Genomic DNA, 21,709 nt, shown 5'->3' with positions numbered 1-21,709 from the left:
TTGATCCGAATTAAAGACTCAATAAATTTTTTGGGTTTTATTCGTTACAAAAAGATCTCCTCACTAGTGTTTTCTGTAGTCACCACGAAACTAACAGATTCACAATCATCAGATGGTGCAATCTCTCCTTTTATTACATTTGACTATCACAAGAGCATTTGTGACAAATTATAAAATGAAACACTCCTAAAATCTGAAATCAAATACTGGGGGGAAAAAAAAAAAAAAAAAAAATTTCACACTAAATCATTTTATTAATTTCTAATAAGAACACTACAATTTGTCATATTCTTCGTTTTTGTTTTACTCTTTCTAGAACAATTCTAAAGTTGAGGTATAAAAGGAGTTCATACAGACTCACAAGTCTGAAAACAGTGGGGGTTATATACAAGAGAAATGGAAAGACAGAGGTAGAGAGAGGGGTAAATACAAGGGAAAGAAGGGAGATACAAATATACTAATAAAACCAAAGAAATCAAAGGGTTAAGAAGCCATTTGGTGCTGTGGAAGTCATTTAGTCACAAAATCCAAAAAATAATTGAGAGAAATATGATTGAGTTTGGTATTTTATTTATACATTACAGCACTACTGTAATATATAACGGGGATATGCAATGTATGTATTAGCATTGTTGTATTTAAGTATATTTCTGCTGTACTCATTTTAGGGTGAATGGCAAGTGTGGCACACAAAGTTCAGATCTTCAGATTAAATGGAAAACTTTTGCATTAAAGTGAAATATGAAAAGCATCAGCTTCTGTTTGCATGTTTTCTTTACTGATAAATGTGGTATCTGCACCTTAGATTCAACTGAGATGCTTATTAATGCTCAGAGAAACAATTTCACACATTTTACTAAATGTCAAAGCTCCTTTTGCCACTATATAAACTGCAATTTTCTGTTTCTTGGAATGTTTTGAGAAGGTAAAAATTTAGCATTGAATATCTGGAAAAGTGACTGTATAAATGAGGAAACTTGGAGAGGATTAAGAAGTGGGTCCATAAATCAATATACGAAATAAAATGTTAACCTCAGTTCATACGGTTATCTTTCCACAGCACCAAATGTTACATCTGTATAGCATACATTTCAACCCAGTTATGTAACAAAAGACCTAAATAATATTTCAAACTGATAATTATTGTGAATCCTGTGACACAAAGGCCAAAAATAAACAGGCATTTCAACCAAACATTAAAACTTATATACGAAAAAAAAAAAATTACTAAAACATTACACAAACTGTACAGTGACATCCATTACAACAGGTAGAAAAAGGCGGGGGCGTGATAATTTGGTGTGGCAATAACATTATTTATAAGATACAGTCATATGAACTGCAATGAGTAACAAAACAAGTACTCGGGGATATCACATGATCAGCGTTCAAGCTCAAGTTTTGTTCTGTAACATATGCTTCAACAAAGTCTTGACTGACACTTAAATCTTCATAAGGCTTTACCTTACTATCAAAAATGCTTTGTTATTCACATAATAGCTAATGTATAAAATAGTTCCAAAGAATGAAAATCACCCAAAATGTTGCAGGGTTATCTTAAATGTGGGTTAAGAGTTTTGCTACACCCAGGACTGCCTCTTTTTTGGTAACAGAGGAGAGAGAGAAGCCCTTGCCCAATTGGCCATATAACTAAAGATAAAATAACCATGGTTTTACCAGAAGATATTAAAATATGGGTAAAAAGGAGAGCATTCCTTCTATGCTCACAATCAAATTACAAGTGTGATACAACACTACTCACCCCACCCATGAAGCCCCACAACAAAAAGCCCCAAAAATCAAATCAACTGAGGCATGACAACAGCACACAGAGACACAGATACAAATATAATTCCCTCCTCTCCTAAAACTGAGAAGGTGGCTGTGCACCAACTTTAGAGACAGAGTAGCATTATTACATTACTGGACTTGATATTTTTGGTTTTGGTACAACAGACGGTTGTAGTGTGTTGCCTCAGGCTCACAAGCTTAAATGTTTGAAGATGGGGAAGAAGATCTCAGCGAAACCCCGTCTGGTGTGTCATCGGCTGGTGGAAGCACCCAGTCTCTAGGTTTACAAAGGTCAGAGGGCACCAGCCAGTTTGACTAAGACATCCCAAGAACACTGTACACACGCCCACACAGAGACACACACGTCATAGCAATACATGATGCACTTTTTTCCTTTTTGGTCTGACTGTAATAATTATACCCTTTATTTTTTGTTAATAAAAATGAAGCTAAAAACTTGGAAGGTTAAATGAAAACAATATCACGCCTAGAAGTCCTACATGCATGGAAGACAGTCACGTTTCTATTTTCATGACACGTTTTTGTCCCAATAACACATCAATGCCCCAAACTCTTTCCACCCTTCTTTTATCATCACTTAGATGCTTTATTGAGCAAATTTTTGGTGGTGGCTGGTGCATTCTTGGTGAAACAGCATTAGAAAATAGCCTACAATCAAATAAACTAGTGGACAGAAAGCAAGAAGTAAAGTCTACAAGCCATCTACCAACACCCTCTATTGGTTAGCAACAAAAAGGGCTATTAGTTACATCCACTCAACCAAAGATGTTCTCCTCTCTCTGCCCTTTCCTTCTTTTCTCATCAGCCCTATTATCACTTGTCCTGCCTGGTTTAGAACAGTGATCCCCTTAACTACCCTTTTACAGGTAGAGACACCCATAACAAGGATGCTAACTTTTGTGCTTGACACATCTTTTATGTCAGCTCAATATGAAAACGACTGTAAAGTTGTGAAGTTTATGTTATGGAAGGGTCTTTGAAATCTCCAACAGAATGAAACATCAAGCTATAAGCACTGGAAGATACAACAGTGTCTTGTGTTGAGTTGGCAGAGGGTGATCTTGGAGGAACAGATGTGTTGACAACTACTGGGGCAGCACTTTGGTACGAGCAAGGTGAGCAGAGCTCCCTGGTGATCCGTATCAACAGTTTGGCTGTCAAATGCCAAGGCTTCAAAAGATACAGGCAATCACACACAGTTTTCCAAAGCAAAGGGTTAAGTGCAGAGGTCACCAGCACATGAACAAACTGTGTGAGTACTGTGTGAAGTTAACGTGCATATACACATAATGTACAGACATCATGATCATCTACACAGCTGTGTGAGTGGTCTTCAGAAAAGTCCTTAATAGAGCATGTTTTCTCAGCCTCAGTAAACTCCATCCCCCTTTCCATTCTGAGTTATGAAGCTTTGAGCATAAGAGTGGAGCTGGATGGAGAAGTCCTCCTACTGTTCAGCTGTCCTGTGTTCCAGCACAGTGTGTTTATGAAATGCAAATACAGCCTCGTGTGGCCATCTAGTTGAGAGACAAAAAAGTAGTGAAAAAAATGGGGACCGAAGATGGTAGTCGGAGCAAACTGCAGTGGGACTGAAGTGATAGCAGGAAGAGCCACCAAATCAGTTGGAGGTGTCAGAGTGGACACTGCCAGGAGGACCGGGAGGGGAGGTAACCGAGGGGGGGTTGGTGGTGTCCTGCCAGCTGTTAGCCTGCAAAAAGTTACAGAAGTGAAGATTCTGTGTGAAAATAAATAGCAATCTAAATCAGCTACATTTATGCTTACTATTCAAAGAATGCACCCTCAAGAAAAAAATTTCACCTGTTAAACATAGCACTGCAGCTTCCTGACTGAATTCAAGTTTCTCAGAAATCCAGTTGCATACCTCCAAAACATGTTTTCCACAACTCTACCCTGTTTAAAGTCTCTTACAATTGCAGCAGGTTGCTTCTTTGAGGGTATTATTGAAGTAAAGTTACAAACCTGTTCTAAAGTGTAAAAAGAGTGCAATATTTGCAAAACATTTAGTCTTTGTTTAATTTAAAAACTACAAATGTCATAATATAATACATAAATAGAGAAATTATATCATTTTTTGAAAAATGTGACTTTCACAAATTTCCACACACATTTGCAAAAATTACTAGCACCGACAACCCCATAGACTGGAGGACATAGCACTATGTTAAAAATTTTTCCCTTTCCCTGCTGTTAGTTTTCCTGCCTGAAGCCTAAACCATGCACTTGCAAAATTTATGTTTCAGTTTACACGACTAGATTTAATCATATTTTTTTAGCCTCAAGTAACAGCTTTAAAACAAAAGGGAACTAAAACACAAAGAAAAGTGCTTGGATTTCATCAACACATTTAAAATTAAAGTGGACAATTTCAAAATTAAACTGTTATATACTTTAATAAGAGCACTCTACAGCTCGGTGTCCTGACAAGCCAAATACTTATTGATGAGCTACACCACATGACGAATTTTAAGTTGGTACTCACATCCAGGCGATGAGGGGTGTAGAGGCCACTACCTGACAACTCCTCATAGCCGCCCGTCAGGTGTGTAACAGGGTGCAGGGTATCCACCTATCAGAAGCAAAACATTGACACACACACACACACACTTTAGCACAATTAGACAAATATTTAAATCACTGTTTTTATGCAGACGACCACAGAATGACCAGGGAAGTTATAGCATCCACAAACCTCTCCTGTATGCATCAGAACCAGATTGTGTTACTCAAAAATAAAGCTCCTCTACTATCTTGTTTCAGTGTGAGCACTAAAATTTGTGTCTCACCAATCAACTTCATGACTGTTAAACCACTTATGCTCTGAATGAAAGACTGCAGCTGAAGCCAAAAGGCAGTCTTGCACCTATTTATATACTAGTCCTGAACAGAAGAAATCTGTGGATCCAGCCAAAACAATACAATGACACTTCTTTAAACAAACAAATAACAAAAACAATTCACAGTGAAGAAAGTTCTTCTGCATCTACATGAGTGTGGGTGTGAATTCAACATATTTTCCAAAATGTTAGGATTCTGTCTAAAATGCAAATAAAACAGAATGCAATGATTTCACTTATATAGAATTTAAATAATTGCAAAACTATATGAAGACAACATATTGAATACTGTAATTGAGATTTTTATTGGCACAGAGTAACAAAATACAGTAAAAGGGCAAGAAAACCTCATGGAAAATCCCATAAACTAATAGGTTTGATTGGCAACAAGTCATTAACATATGTACATGTTTGTAGCAACATATGCTTCCATCCAAGCAGTGTCCCTTTCAAGGAAAGCCTTGTTTATTTTAGAACGACAGTGCCAAACCACATTTTGCATGCATTACAACAGCATAGCTCCATAATAAAAGAGTCCAGATGCCGACCTGCCCTGCCTGCAGTCCAGATCTGTTACCCACTGAAAACACCTGGCAGATTATAAAACAAAACATACAACAAAGGAAGCCCTGAAATGTTGAGCAACTGAAATACTATATCAAGCACAAATGAGTAAACAATTCTTTTTCAAAACTACAGCAACTGGAGAAGAGGTGATGCAACAGTCATAAACATACCCTGTCTCCATTTCAACATCTGACATGCTGCCTTTGTACTATTCTCATTTAAATATAGGGCTTAAATTATCTGCAGATCCCTGCATTCTGTTTTTGCTTACATTTTACATGGTGTCCCAACATTTTGGGAAATGGGTTTTATAGAGAGATATGGGACGTTTGAAACATTTGGGGGACACAAGGACTGAAAAAGGCAGGATGCTGTGATACACTTGGAAATACAGGACAACCTAGAGGTAAAGAAACTGATGATTAACCAGAGGGACTATAGGATCAATCCCCAGCCTGGATTTGTAGGAATATTCCATCTGCATGAAGACAACATCATGAAGAACCTTGATGGCCCTACAGTGTTTCCATACTGAACCTGGTTCTATGTTTGCTGAATATGTAATAGGGACTACATTTAACTACAGAGGGTAATGAGAACATACATTTCAGTAGTCACAAACAAACAAACTCTTGAGTAAAGTGCCTCAAGGTTTCCTGTACATAGCAAAGAATGGTCTGTTTGTGTGGGGCAGGAGTCGTTGGTGATAAAGACAAAGTCAGGACAGGATCTGAGGAGAGGTCAAAAGGAGCTAGCCTAAAGGAAGATATCTGGGGAAGTGGGGTGGCTAGGTTAACAGCATTGAGGGCAACTGCCAATTGCACAGCTGTCCTCAATGCATACCTGAGGCTGTAGAGAAGGGGCGATGTTGAGACCCTCCCCGTTGAGGGAACGTAGGCCAAGGTAGGTGTCGCCTGTGTGAGACAAGCTGAATGACCCTGGTGACCCTGCAGGCAATGTATATCCAATAGCTAATCAGCCCCACCATAGTGCAATGAAATCAAAAGGTTACCACTGGTCAGGGACAACGCTTTGAAAAATCAGGGTCACTGTTACAGTTTTCAGTGACCTTATTTTAAATAACTAATTTTTATAAACCCTAAAACGAAGATTCTCCTCAGCATACGTATGTCGTGTACACTAACTGATGCAACATGTTCACTTAGGGTACGCTGACACCAATAGACTATTGCTTTCAAACATGTGGGTTTTGTTATCTTTGTGTGTAATGTCCACACTAAACTGGTATTTCAGCACCGTTTATTTTTGAAAATGCAATGGGCCCAGTTTAAATTTGAAAACTCCAGTACTGTATTTTAGTCTGGATGGAAATGATGACACAGACACACGCATTTATTCCATGACTGTGTTTTATCAGAAGAAATAAAGCCAAATGTTGAAGCTCAAAGGAGAATTTATGGTCCAGTGCACCGAAGTCCCAAGAAAAAAAGTGATTAAATGAATTAAAACCTCTACCTACCTTGCCCACTAAGGTTGCTTTGTAAATTGAGACCACTATATCATATAGACACATATGTCATATGTGTGTAATTGTTTAACTGCTTTTGTTGTGGTTCACTGAAAGCTTTAAACATTTTTTTTAAACAAGAAGCCTAATGAATTATGGGAATCATTTGTTTCAATGTCAGTGTGTCAAGAAAACACCTTTCTAATATGCTCTACTTTCTGGCTGACAGCATCTGAACTGTTAGCTTTGTGTCTGTGCATTTTTGTCAGCTTAAACCAGGGGTGCCCAAACTCGGCCCACGGGCCACTTCCACCCCCTACTTCTGGAAAGCGAATTAATGTAAAAAATAACATACAATTTGGCCCTTTAAGTTACTTTTTTGACATTTCGCCTTCCCCTCCAATTAGGGTTAAGCGAAATGTCAAAAAAGTAACTTAAAGGGCCAAATTGTATGTTATTTTTGACATCAATTCGCTGACCGGAAGTAGGGGCAGGGCTGGAACCGGCCCGCGGGCCGGGAGTTTGGGCACCCCTGCCTTAAACTTAAAATCACAATGGCAATCTTATGAAGTCAGGCTTTATGTATGTATATTTATGAATGAAGTAAAACTTCCAACATGATGCAAAAATGTACAGAGTCACAGTAACAGACTGCATGAATGTTGCTTGACCATCATGAGTTGCTCCACTAAAAAGACATGATAGTTTTAGATAATGCATGCCAGCAATAAAATAAAATAAACAACTTTTGCTGTTAAACACCCGCTTTCAGTCTCTGTCTCATGGCCACACTCTGCCCAAACTTTTCCATAATGAAGACAGAGTCTAACAGATCAGATTAACAAAATCTAAGATTAAAGGTTATGACTAAAATCTGGATTTTGACAAAACATTACCAGTAGCAGAAGTTAGTTTAGTGCATCCAGCTATTTCTAGAAGTCTTTCTTCTCAGTTGTATAGCAGCAGCATCAGACAGCAGAAGAAACCATCCACGACTATTTCCATTTATACACACTGCAAAAATGCAGTAACTTCCCTAAATACTTGTAATAAATCATCTCAAATATTGAGACAGGGTCAGACAGTTTCTAACAGCAAATTACATTTTATACATCACTTCAGACAGGTGAGCTCTAATATTAGAGTCATGTTTTATAAGCTACAGTTTACTACTGTCCCTACTAGTTGTTAAATGCAATTACTAAAGTTTACCCAAGTTTGTATGGATGCATTTCCATTACTACATATACTACATACTACATATTTTAATAAAAAAAAAAAACTATAAAAATACAGCAACTGTGGTAATAAAACCTAACCTAATGCGTTATGTCATTTTATATCCTGTCAAATCTCGCTCATAATATTATATGAGTACTGTGGCTCATTCCATCAAAAGGTAATTTATGTCTGAATGGCAGAATATGATCACTTAAACAGACTGGTGAAGGAACTTCTCAGAAAACAATACAAGCAAATACTTTCTTGTAAAATACTGGGATAAGCAAGGTTCTCTGAAAAAAAATGCTGTAGGTACATGTCCAAATTTTCTAAATGCTAAATGTACTTCTGTGTCACCTTGAGAACATACTAATGTACTGGGTACTATCTTTGGCTTCTGGCTTGCTGCCACAATACTGATTATTATAAGTAATCTAATGTGTATCAGCATATATAATTTTTTTTCTACAAGATAATTTCACAGAACTACAAAGACTCAGTGTGGTAGCTGAGTGAGAGCTCATTTGCAGTTTTCAGTGTGGTTTTTCCTTTGAACTATCAAGCCACTATACACTCGTTCTGTGGTTCAGTTATGCGAGAACAAAAGCTTGTGTATAGGAAGTGAAGCCTGTTAATAAGAAGGGGCAGCCCCTGCAGGTAGAAGAAATTGAGCATGTGGTACCTGAGTTGGGCGTTGCTGGAGAGTTAGCCTGGCTAGCCTGCGCTGACACATTGGCTGCATCCACCGCTGTTTTAACTGCGTAGAGGTTTGCTTCCTCCTGAAACTTACCAATGTTCTTCTTGTAACGTATTCTCTTGTTGCCAAACCAATTAGAGACCTGAGGGCCAGACAGATGTCATATGCATTTATGTGCTGTGCACCCTTAATGAAAGAAAAAAAAAAACTTTTAACAAGAAAAAAAAAATCATGTGAGTTGCTTAGCTTAATAGTTTTAGTTCTTTTAAATTAAGTATAGACACCTAGGTTTAATAACCATATAACCACTGCTCTTATAAAACAGCTACAGTATCTTCTCTATACTGGATAACAGTTATGTTGGCAAGTCACCTGAGACACCGTGATCCCACACTTTTTGGCCAGTTCCTCCTTGGCTTCCTCACTAGGGTAAGGATTAGAAAGGTGGGAGTAGAAATACTCATTCAGCACCTCTGTAGCTTGCTTGTTAAAGTTACGCCTCTTGCGTCTGAGGGAGAGACAGATAGAGAAAGAGCCAAAGAGAAAGAGAGATTGAGATAATGACCAGTATCTTTGGAATGTACATCTGATAAAACTACGACTTCCAAGTTCTCAGATCAATTCAGCCAAACAGACAATAAACAGACAAATAGACAGTAGCCAGATAGACCCACACAGACAGACCTGGCATCAAGGAAGCGTGAGCGCAAAATCATCACGGCCTCACAGGTGCTCTGTTTGAGCTGCATCTGAATGGAGCTGAACTTGCGGTGGATTATGGCCACCATGCGCTCAATCTCCTTGGGAGAGATGGGCCGTGTGCGAGACTGCTCTCTCAGCAGGTTCATTACATGGTTGGTGAACTCACTACAGGCCTGGAACAAAGAGAGAGGGGGGAGAGAGAGAGTAGTTGAATACTATTGTAAAAAGAAGGACAAAGCACAAACTCTGCACAGTGTGATAGTTTTGAGGCCTCAGCTGTCAGACTCCTCTGAATAACACTATTTAATTGTAATTATTAAATACATAAATTTGTTTAAAAAATTAAATTAGAGCCTTAATGTCACATAATAAGGGCCAGTTCATGCTTTCTGTATCTAATTACTAGAAAAGTAGACTGGACACTTGTTGTGCACACCATACGTATGCACTGTCACATGTACTCTATTAAACATCACTAGTCTTGATGAGCAGTTCCACACACTTATCTTGGTTTTCCTTTATCTTATGTTTGGCCAAACACTAAACAAAGATGCTCTTCTTCTTGCTGTCAAGGGTTGCCAAAATGTTTTATAGTGTACACACAAAGAATGTGTCCACATATGCATGCCCCTTAAGTACATTCAGCACAAACCTGCTCATACTTCTCCAGCTCAGAATGATATATCTGGCGGATCTGGGCAAGTTTGGCTCTGTAGTCTGAGTGTTCGATGCTGCTGTCGGTGGGCGAGCCTCCTGCTGCTGCAGCAGCTGCAGCCGCTGCAGCTGATCCTCCACCCTTTTCTGGTCCCGACACACCCTCTGCTAACAGCATGTTGTCCAACCGCATGATCTGGGGATCTGGGGGGTCCTCCTCCTGCACGCCTCGTATACTCAGCACTGGAGATAAGCAAGTGGGAACAGCATTTAGACAGGTAAAGTTAGCATTTACCTGTATGAGAAAACACCTGCCCAAACTACAACTCATCTAGATTTAAGAAAACCTGTTGGTTAAAAAAAGTTTTAAAAGTGACAGACCACACAATTTCCCAAGGAACATGCTGTGGCTTATAGGAATGCACAGAAAGACAATCTATCACTGCTAAAATTCAAAGAAGTGCAGTACTGTCAAAACCCAGTCACAAGTTTCTCCCCTGAGTCATAGCTATGAATGCCTGACTGAATTCTCAATAAGCCTGAACTTCCTCTAAATCAACAGCAGAGGGCACTGTGGTCTCTGTGTGGCACACTGCCAGAGATAAGGGCATGAGGCATGGGACCAGTAATAGGAGTGCATGTGCTGTCACTATGAGCCCCAGTGGCCATAAGTATAGTTATCAGTCGCTGTTCTCCACCACTGTATTATACCAGGACCTCTGTCAGCCTGCAGCCATGCTCTCATCTCTCTCCCCCCCTCACACACACACACACACACACACACACACACACACACACACACACACACACACACACACACACACACACACACACACACACTCACTCCCTTAAAGACACCTTTGTTACAGAAAAGTTTTAACTCTAGACAGCCATCTTTTCTTGAGAGCCTGAAGCTTTTAACACTTAACTAAATTCAATTGCACTTGCCCTTTTTTTTGCCTCTCAATCATTCAACTTCAGAAAGTAAGAGTAGAAACTTGACATCAAAATGTAATGTCTTGAGCACAGTATTTACAAACAATCCAGTTATTTGGAAAATCTTATTTTTGAGACATCAGATACAGTACATTAATGTATGAATTACAGATCATTTTTGTATTGCAGTGATTCACTGAGTGAATGAGAAAAATGTGGCAACCACTGTGATAAATGTCTGACATCAATGGAAAAAAAATCTGTTAATATTTTTTAAACAGCCACTGAATTGTTGAAGCATAAATGATAAAAAAAAACCCTCACTTTTCTATGTTTTTCATCACTATAAAAATATATAAAGAATTATAAAGAATTTCACAGAAATCAAGGCATTTAAAGATGACCCCCCCCTTAAATTAAATTTATATATATATTTTTTTAATGATTTTTTTTTCTCATTATGATTGTAGAAACAGGTTCATAGTCACATATAAAAACAATACTATGCCCACATTTATGTTGATCTTTGTAACTGCAGACTAAATGAAAAAACCTAACTGAAAACAGTGATGAAATCAAGCAGAATCTTGGATGAGACAGAAGCTACCAATATGGATGACAAGATTAATCCCAGTGAAAACTGAGAGGCATTAGGTACTTGTACTCCTTAAGGATTATGCTAGTTTGTCAAAGTGTATCAAAGTTCAAAAGGTGGTTGAACTCACACATTCAGAGCTTATCTTGTGAGTCCTATGAATCTTTACTTGTGAGTCTTTAAGGGTCACAATGAAAAACAAGTTTTACGCAGCTGTGGAGAAGTCAGAGCTAACAAATGAGTAGAGCTGTAGTCTAGGGTAACAGATGTGAAGAAATGAGGACAAAAACAGTTTTGCTTAAATTTTCCAAGTGCGATGGAGCAAATGAGTTTTTTCCCTCCTTTTTTCATAACTTCATTTTGATAAATGAGTCTGTTCCACCATTTTACAAGGCCGTAAGTAGCCAAGTGTCCAACTTTCCCCATTTCCTACCCCTCACTTTTTTCTTGTTCCTTCTTGCCTTTTTCTTTTCCCTCTGCTTAGGTCTCTTCTCTCTCCAAGGCACATTCCTGCTCTGCTGCTCCCCCATCTCAGGGCTCAGGAATGCAGCAGACCCAGTCGCCTGAACTAATGACCCTGATTCGCCCATCTCTTTCCCTCCTCTTTTTCTCTCTTTCTTTCTGTAATTCACGGATGATCTGTACAATTTTTAACCACGTGAAGTATAGCCAAATTGCATATCAACGACAAAATATCTTTTGTATCCATTAAACTAATGCTTAGGCAACACTGATATTGGCTTAAGTTTAAGTATGCTTATAAAGAGTTTGTTTATATGTAGTTATGTTTTGTTCTTTACAGCCCATTTACTGAAATGTACAACTGACCTACAGTGAAGAGGGGCAACTGTGGCTCTTGAAGCTTCTCACCTCTCTCCCTCCCTTTTGCCCCCACTCATTATGGCCCCCAGCTGTAGCCTAATGCCCCTACATTCCCCTAATTACTCAAATTAAGCTGTGATTACCCAGAATCGCACTCATGCACAGTCTACTGGTCTAGTGGTATTATAGCATCTGTTAAGATAAGTTAAGATGCCACACAGAAGAGAACCATATGACACAGATATGTTTAAAAAAAAAAAAAAAATCACAAAAAGAATACAGAAAGTCCTTGACTCTGAAACTAACAATAGGCCTCCTCAAAACTGGATATATGAGTTATAAATATTTTACATGTCTGAAAACTGGCTGGATATTAGAACCTAAACAGTGTTTCCATTTGATCAAATACTGGACTGGGTCTATTACTGACAGGCTAAAACGCAGCAGTGCTATAAGTAATGATAGTTAAATTCCCCTTAAAAAAAAAAAAAGTAGTAAGACTGCTTAAGGCCCATAGCCTGCATTCAAAGATCTTAGAAATCACACTATTATGCACACGTTACCAGCCAAGTTGGGCGGTGTGGTATTGAGAGACGAAGCGAGCAACACATACTATGAAATATTCAGGGTATCCAGCTGGGCTTTCACTGCATACATAATCATTCTCATTTCTGCACAGCCAATGTGGAAATGGTGTGCTGTGCAGACACAACACACAATATATGAAGTGCTGCAGGTAAGGGTGAACAACCTAACCAGTAGTGCAGCGCTGTACATTAACTGTAATGCCTTCCACACATAGGCATAGATAAGGCTTAAACGTAATCAGTATATCATTGCTCAGCTCACAGCACAAGCTTTATCCTTGTCTGTCTTTTCCCTCGCTAGCATCCCCTTTTTCACTCTGTCTCCCCAACACACATCCCCTCCCCCTCCCTTTCAGCGCACCCCCACCCGACACCTCCCCCAGTGCCCCCCCCCTCCCCTGTTCTCCATTTCAGTCGAGTTCTCCATGTGAGCCGCAATCCCTCATGCTGTCAGCCCCCCCCTCCTTCTCCCTCTCTCTGTAGACAGACAGGATTAGCATTTTAATTGCATCAGCTCCCTTGGGTATTCTCAGCCTTTCACTGGGAGAGAGCAAGGGAGCGGGAGAGAGAGAAGGATAGAGAAGGGAAAAAAGGGGGAAAAAAGGTAAGGAGAGAGGGTAGAAGGAGAACCAAGGAGAATTGAAAAAAGGAGTCACAGGAGAAGATGTGTGTGTGAGAGAGAAAGAGACAGGGGCCACAAATATACAGAATCCAGAGTACAGACGTGCCAGAGCGAGAGAGCCAGAAAGGGAGAAAAGATAGGACTGTGAAAACATCAGTTTTTCCTTTCATTACAGAGAATTCAGATAAAGAGAATGGCCCACAGAAAGATTTTTTTTTTTTTTACAATGAAAAAAAAGTTGCTACATAAATATGCAAATTTGACTTATAAAAATGCAGAAACAAATCTCAGCAGCAGCTCTGGTGTTATGATAGGTAAACCCATGTATAGAGACCAAAACTGACTGCAAGAGATAAAATAGCACCCGTGCAGCTCAAATACACTGAAGGAAAATAAGAAGTAGGGCCAATCTACCTATATTAAAACTACTCTTTCACCATTTTATGAAGTGGAAAAATAAACAATACCTTAGGGGAAAAAATAAACTTCTGCTTGAACCATGCATGACACCAAACAGCAGCTGAAAATCCTCCAGGTTGACTGACTTGATTTCATAAAAGATACATATAATTTATTAAAGAACAGCACAGTAAACATAAGTTTGATGAAACTGGAACTGACTCCCAATTATCTGGTGTTGGATGAGTTTGACTTTCATTCTGCAGAAAAAACAGTGAGGTGTACTGTTAAAGAGAGCAGTTTCATTAAAGTCTTTTACAATACATCGAGTAAAATACAAACTTTGTCTTAATTACATTCAGATCATTATCCATAAATGCAATATTGAAAGCCAATATCACAACTAGTGGCCTTGATGCCAAAAGCTATTTTATTACAAAACCATAAGTTATAATGAATGATTAATGCCAAAATTCACAACTAAGTTCTTTTGTGCATGAAGCATTTTGATTTACCATGCAATTTTGGTAAAAAAAAAATAAAAAAATTGAAAAAAATTGAAAAGGGTTGCTCAATAAGGAAAAAAAATAAGACGTGTGAACAAATTTGTCCCTTAGGCAGATGGAAAAATTACATTCAAACTGTAAAGACTAGCATTAAAAATTAATCACTTCCTGATGTCTTTTTTTTTTCTTGCTGAATGGATGCTGTAAAAACAAAACAAAACAAAACAAAAAAAAAAACAAACAAAAAGGAAAAAAGAAGGAAAAGCAATGTAGTTCTACACAAAAAAATATCTATTCTTCCAAAAAATGGAGTGTTTTGCAGGATATGGTAAATTTGGCTCTTTTCTGATACATATTATTACAGGGTTCATGAATCTGTTAAAGTGATGACATGTTCCCCTCCATTCAGCCATATGTTACACTTATATCAAGTTTCATTTAAATAAAACCAACAATGACAGGGAGCCATTGTATGTGTGGCACATTTGCCTTAAATAATTTCAATCTTGGCATTTTATACTGAAGTCAAACTGGCCAGTTTGTACTTGTCTATTTTCATATGACTTCTGAAAAAATAGCAACTGGTGTTTCCAGCAAAAGAACTATTGAGGAATAACACTAACAGGCCTCATGTTCTGAGAAATAAGTTCAACAGTTTCCATCATGAGATTGTGAACAGTGGCTGCCACTGGCATGTGACACACACATACAGCAATGTTTGTACTCAAAGCCTCACATCATCAAGACAAAAGTTAGAGGTTCACCTTAACTCATACAAGTGAGGCTATGTTTTTTTTTTTTGATTGTTGATATGCAAACAGCTGTTTGCAAAGTTTACACTCATCTGTTTTAACAAAATTCAGCCACACCATTGGCTTCTTTGACAAAGTGTCAATTAGATTGGATTCTACTTCAATTATTCATTAAGTAAAAGCAAATGTTAAGTAAATTTGAACTTACTAAACCTAATAGGCAGTGCTAGATGTAAGTTGTGAAAATATTAGGATGTTATTAATAAAAATCCCTCGCCAAAATAATCATGTTTTTTAGTGAGCTGAGCATCTCACAAAGAGAGACAGTCCTATATCAGTACATCATTTCACGCTTAATTTATCCTGCTGTGGGAAATCAACTCTAGAGCCTACGATGCAGCCTACGCAAGTGGCCAGTGCCGTTGCTAGCAATTGTACCTGTGCAAACTGTGGACACGGCGAGTGTAGTTACATTTCCAGGGAGGTGCACATCAGCTTACAGCGTAGGGTTTCAGTAGGGTTTGCGGTTACAACATACCTGCGGTGTAGATTTAACACATAAGTATAAGTCCCCTGTTATGCTTATCCATTCAAACCTGCATTTTAGATAATGAAAAGAAGAAATGCTAGCAGATACAACATGTGGCCTCTTCCAGAGAGCAGGCTTAACAAACTGTAAACCTGAACTCTGAATTTCACTTAAACCTGAACTCTGCGATTTCACTTCCAGAAAAGCTGATCTAAATTTGTTGAGTATATCTCACCCACAGTTGAGTTCCTGCATGGGTAATGAGAAGGAGAAAAAAAAAAAAAAGACAGAGAGCAGATCCTGCATTTTAAATCCTAGCTAGAAATATGAAGGCAAGCTGATGCAAGAGACCTGTTGGCCTATAGAGCCACACCATCAAGTGTTCCACTTGTACAATATGTGACATACTGCAGTCTTTCTCAAACTGTGGTACGCATACCACTGGCGGTACCACTCTCTCTAGTAGTACATAGGAAGTCTCCATGACTTTTTTTTTTTTAAGATTAAATAACTCTTTAAAAAAAAAAAAAAAAAAAATATATATATATATATATATATATATTTTTTTTTTTTTTAAATGCTGAACAACGTGATCAGTGAAATTTAGCTTAAACTAGGTTTTGTCTTTGCTGAAAATTTTTTACACCATCCAACAGGCTAAACAGGTAACAGGCTAGCCTAAGCGAGCATATCGCCGCTGACACGTTTGAAATATGTGTTGTGTGTGCGTGGAGGGACAAAAGAGCAAATTCGTGGGCTTTCTGTGACAGCATGAGTAAAATTACCGTAATAACCACATGTTGGTTGGGAGGTACCAATAATGTGCCAAAAAGTGATCATCTGTCAAAGTGATTTCTGACATTTCTAAGCACTTTTATGTGTAATGTGTTCGCTTCTATTGGTAAAAAGAGTGAGGTCAACAGGATTTATGAATGACTTCTATATAAAATGAAGAAATTACCGGTTTTGAAAATATCTTTATGACTGTGTTATTGTACCTACATAACAATTAATCCAGTCCTTTTTGGCCACTTTGAATACCTTTATAGAACTGTAAGGTTATATCTGTTGTCATTTCTGCTGCCCTCTTGGCCAGATTTCTCTTTAAAATACATTTTTAATGTCAATTAAAATGTTAAAGAATATGTAAAAGTAGCTTCTACCTAATGACAAAAATGTTTTTTCTCACTCATAATAACTTGATATAACTCATGAGAGATTTTTTTTTTTTTTACATTTTTCACAGATCACATAGGTCAGCAAGTCATTTACAACAGTTTAAATACAGGGAATCATTTCCTGGCAAACACCGGAAATCAATTTTTATACCAGTCATAATGGTGGTACTTGAATAGCCACATATTTTCTGAGGTGGTACTCATTGTGAAAAGTTTGGGAAATACTGATATATTGGAATGGAAACTAATGTCATCATTGAGCTGATACAAACTTTTGTATTTTTTACAAATGTTGAAAATTTGTTAAAAAGTAAATAAATTAAAATCTCTCTGGAGCATTCTGCCTAATGAATACTCATCCCAAGTTTCAGAAGAATTGGCCAACAAAATAAGGGAGGAGTAGCGACTGAAGTCAATCAATCTACAGTACTTCTTGAAAATTAAAAAAAAAAAAAAAAAAAAAAAAAAAATCGTACAAAATAAAGTCAAAAATCTGAAATTCATCTGCAGCATTTTGTATAGATTTGCCCAATGAATACCTGTAGCAATTTTTTAAAGAGTTGCCCTAGGAATAAGGGAGGAGTAGAGATTAAAGGTAAACACCAATGTACAATATGTACAAACACCAATGTCCATTACATTGTACACCAATGTACAATGTAATGGAGTGAAAATTCACTCCATTACATTTCTTTTCAATAAGTCCATTCAGTCATGAACCTTTAATAGCTTATATCATACTAATTACATTTTTAAATATATTCATTTACCTGTAACTCAATAAGATATATTGATTTGGTTTGATTTTGTCACAACATGACATGTCTGATCACTGACGAGTGTCTTATGTGTCTAAAGCTTTATGTAGATATGATTCATTAAACAGTGAAACAGCAAAATATGGTAAATGATACAGTCTAGAGTTACTTACTGACAACCTGGGAACTGCTTTAATGTCAGCTGCTGTGTTATAAACCTTTTTTTCTTTTTGGAGCTAAGAATAAATCCACAACGTCCCAAGAACGTCGCCTGTGGCTGTGTATAACTGAGACTAATCAAAAAAGTGGACTAACATTTAATCACAATTTCAATGTGTCTGTGGTTGGATATCAGCTGTCAGCAGGAGCAGAGAAGTGGAGGACAAAGAAAGAGTCTGGTTTTGTTAAAACTAACCTGCTCACTGACAGGCTTTCTTTAACAATTACTCCAGCACCTGACCCCGAGTTTAAGTTTACTCTTTTATGGAATAAAATAAATAATAATCCAGTTTCCCTCTTTTTGGGGTTAAAAAAAAAACTTAAGAGTTTTCACAAAAATTCCAAGGCCCCTAGTAAGACTGTGTTTCAGCTTTTACATTTTAAGTGACCAGGGTGTTCATTCAGACATGAAACTGACACGTTCAGATGCCATCAGATTAATAGAAAGGAGTGTACATCTGAATGGGGCTTTAATGAGCCCAATCCATATGTCCATTTCTACTTTAAGCAGCTCACACTAATCAGCATCTGTTTGTGTAGTTCATCAGAGCCCTGTTGCACACAGCCCCCCACTCTGACACACACGCACACACACAGGTAAGCATTCAAAGTAAACACACTGTGATTTTACAAACGTGTGAATTGGAGAATTCACACCTTGGGCAAACACAACACTTCAGTCCAACACATCATCAATCAGCCCTTAATTAACTAAACAGAGAGGCTTGGACACTTGAGCAAAGACAACAACAAATACAACACAAACACTGAGGGATATCAATTGCGTGGTTATTTAATGAAAGATCAACAATGCTTTTCTCTACATCTATCAATATGTGTAGTTTAGGTGAATAATTACAATAATTTCCCTGAGATAGATAGATATATATATATATATATATATATAGCATATTTTACATGCCTTAGAAATATAATTTTGACCCAACTTCAATTTAAAATTTAACCTGTGAGTTAGGGCTGGACAATGTTTCAGATTTGAATTTTATTTACAATTTTGGCTTCCAACAATTATGAAGACAAGATAATCTGGATAAACATTTGCTTTTTTGCATCATCAACACAAAGCTCTCGTTTTGTTTGAGTTATCAATCAAGCACAGCCCTTTCCTTGACAGTGGTGCATTTTAGCCCCTACCCAAGTCACTCACAGCTTAGTTTAGCTTGAATGAAGAGTACAGAAAGAGATCACAGATCATACCTAGAAGTTTCTACGTTTCTACAGATGAACCTGTGGAAGAACCATTAACAGCTGCCTGTAACTGTCTTGGTGTCCAGATTTCATTGTTTTGCCCAGTCCAATTTCAACATCGCATATGATTTATTATTTGGCTACCTCCATACCAAGGTTATTATAGTTTTGGATTTTACATTATAGTTTAATTTTAGTTCGTTTTTACTTTCCCCCCTCTAATTCAGTTAGTTTTAGTTCGTTTTCAGAGTGGTTTTACTCGTTTTTATGAATTTTTAGTTTTGGTTAATGCTTAGTTTTCATTAGTTTTAGTATTAGTTTTACTTTTTTCATAGTTTGTCAGGTGCAAGATTCAAGGTGCAAGAGTGACTATTGTGCAATAAAAAAACAAAACAAAAACACAATTGACAAAAGATACCATTTAAAAATTTTTATTCAACAACCAACTGTTCACAAGACAGCAGCGTTACGTGATAAATGTGTGTAATATCAAAGACACAGATGAACATCGACAGGGAGAAACATAAAGACAAACTCCAAAACCCACTAAACTCTACAATAAACTTCAGCGTCAGTGCAGTAGATTAACAACACCTACATGTGGTGTATAACATCAGAACGCAGTGAATGTTTGACAAAAACAAACTGAACTCTTTGAAGGAATCAAAGCTCAAATCCAGCTGCATCCTGATGTTATCCACTACATGAAGCGGGTACTGTTTTGGAGCTGCTCAGAGAGCTAGCTTGGTTAGATGCTCGCTAATTAGACTTTCTGGGTCTTTGCGGCTTCTGTACACAACCTACGCAAGTGGCCAACATATTATGCCTGTGTAGCTGGATTATGTATGTTAATTACCTTGCGCATGCTGGTATTTTATATGCAGTGCAGACTGGGACTTTTTCCCCCTCTTTGGCTTTCCGTAGATGCCTTGTGCGCACTTCTCAGGTGGACTTTGATGTTGGTGTTTTTTCCCCTTAAGAAGTGCTCCGCACATTTTTCATCATCCACAAGACACTCGCTTCTATCTGTCTCTCTATCATATTCAAAGAAACCCCTTATGGGACTCTGCTGCTTTCTTGGCAGACCGCTGCCATTACTTTGCGGACCAGCGCGGTGCATGCACGCACATGCACATGCACACGCACAGTTGCTTGATGACGCTCCCAGCTTAAACTACTAGAGCGGAAAAAAATCCACAAGGCTTTTAAATAAAATAACGAAAACAAAAACAAAGGTCATTTTATCTATAATTTCAGTTCGTTTTAGTTAGTAACCTACAATACAGTTTTAGTTAGTTATCTTTTTTTCCTAATTATAGTTTTTATTTATTTCAGTTAACGACAATGTCTTTTTCAATTTTAGTTTTCATTATTTTGCTCGTTTTCATTAACTATAATAACCTTGCTCCATACCAGTATAAAGTTCAAGGAACACCTGTAAAATTACATTGTAAAAGCACAATAAAGCGCAATAATGTGTTGTTTTTTTAAATTAATGAATTATCAGACGTTCATCATCCTGGCGGCATGATGAACGTCTAAAATTATTGAAATTTGGAAATAGTCTTATTTGTTACCCAAATCTCATCACAAAATATCTTTTATTGTACATTTTCATAATTTTTTTTTTTTTTTTTTGGGGGGGGGGGGGTCATCCAGATAGCTCATCCACATAACACAGACATTAAGCATGCATACTTTGAGCTGCAGTGACTATAGTGGTATTTGCTCACAGCTGGTCATTTGACAAAACATAAGTCAAACTGCCATAAAAGTGAATGATACAAGATCTTTTTCTATACAACATTTTATTGGCAATTAGGTAATAGCTAAAATTTGTAATGTATAAAAGTGCATATTAAGCATAACTGAGCAATTCTCTAATATGATATCCTGAGTCCAATGCACTTCTGTATATAACAAAAGACAGACATGGAAGAAAAAAATTTCCAAATGTCACAGGAGGAAGAGGAGGATGACGAAGAGCACCTAAGCAGGAGGCTTGTTATAGCACTGTAGGATCTTTCCCCAGTCAACTCTCATCAGGCCAGCTGCCTCCTGTGCTCATTAGCACAGACTCTTAAGGAGCTCCTAAAGACTTTGTGAAAAATGAACGCTCATTTGAGAGGTCGTTAATTTGCACTGTTATGCAAATTAGGTGGCAATTAAGCGATAGATCAGAAGAGCAGTGCCCATTTATAACAAGTGAACAAGCATTATGACACAGTCAGATGATGCTAGAACGAAGTGAGGCTACATGGTTAGTCTGAACAGGTTCAAAGTTCCAGCCTTGTGAGGAATAAAACTACTGTGCCTATAATATGTATGGCTGGTCATAAGAATATAGCAGTGGCTTTTTTTCAGCACTATCGACTGAGTCTGTTAACCTACACGCACACAAAGATTAATCTACATTACAAACTGACACTGAAACACATACCAATCATGCTCCCTGAATATGGCTTAAATGTACATTAACCAACAATTGTACAATAACTACCTACACTAATGAAGGCAGCAACCCAATGCATATTGCTAATCTTGGGGTGGAAAGCATACCCCCTCCCTCCACCAGCCCTGATGTTTCTATTTCTCCCCTGCATTTATGACATGGTGTGAAA

The 21,709-nt window shown here is 37.7% G+C and overlaps 1 protein-coding gene across 5 annotated transcripts in view; it reads right to left on the bottom strand.

Moving 5' to 3' along the window:
* Positions 1-111: 111 nt before the first annotated feature.
* pbx4 (pre-B-cell leukemia transcription factor 4) overlaps positions 112-21,709 on the bottom strand; it is a 32,013-nt gene continuing 10,415 nt past the window's right edge. For 2 of the 5 annotated variants that reach the window (XM_030735215.1, XM_030735217.1), the window contains 7 exons: positions 9,975-10,219; positions 9,305-9,495; positions 8,993-9,128; positions 8,606-8,762; positions 6,078-6,181; positions 4,313-4,399; positions 112-3,520 (listed from right to left, as the gene is read on the bottom strand). In XM_030735215.1, coding sequence (XP_030591075.1) covers positions 3,431-3,520; positions 4,313-4,399; positions 6,078-6,181; positions 8,606-8,762; positions 8,993-9,128; positions 9,305-9,495; positions 9,975-10,219 — 1,010 coding nt within the window. In that variant the 3' untranslated portion in view covers positions 112-3,430. The remainder of the gene's footprint in view (positions 3,521-4,312; positions 4,400-6,077; positions 6,182-8,605; positions 8,763-8,992; positions 9,129-9,304; positions 9,496-9,974; positions 10,220-21,709) is intronic. The other 3 variants (XM_030735218.1, XM_030735219.1, XM_030735216.1) reach the window with 2 other exon arrangements.

Source organism: Archocentrus centrarchus, chromosome 8, assembly GCF_007364275.1.
Source record: "Archocentrus centrarchus isolate MPI-CPG fArcCen1 chromosome 8, fArcCen1, whole genome shotgun sequence".
Lineage (NCBI taxonomy): Eukaryota > Metazoa > Chordata > Actinopteri > Cichliformes > Cichlidae > Archocentrus > Archocentrus centrarchus.
This window is presented reverse-complemented; position numbering and strand designations above follow the sequence as displayed.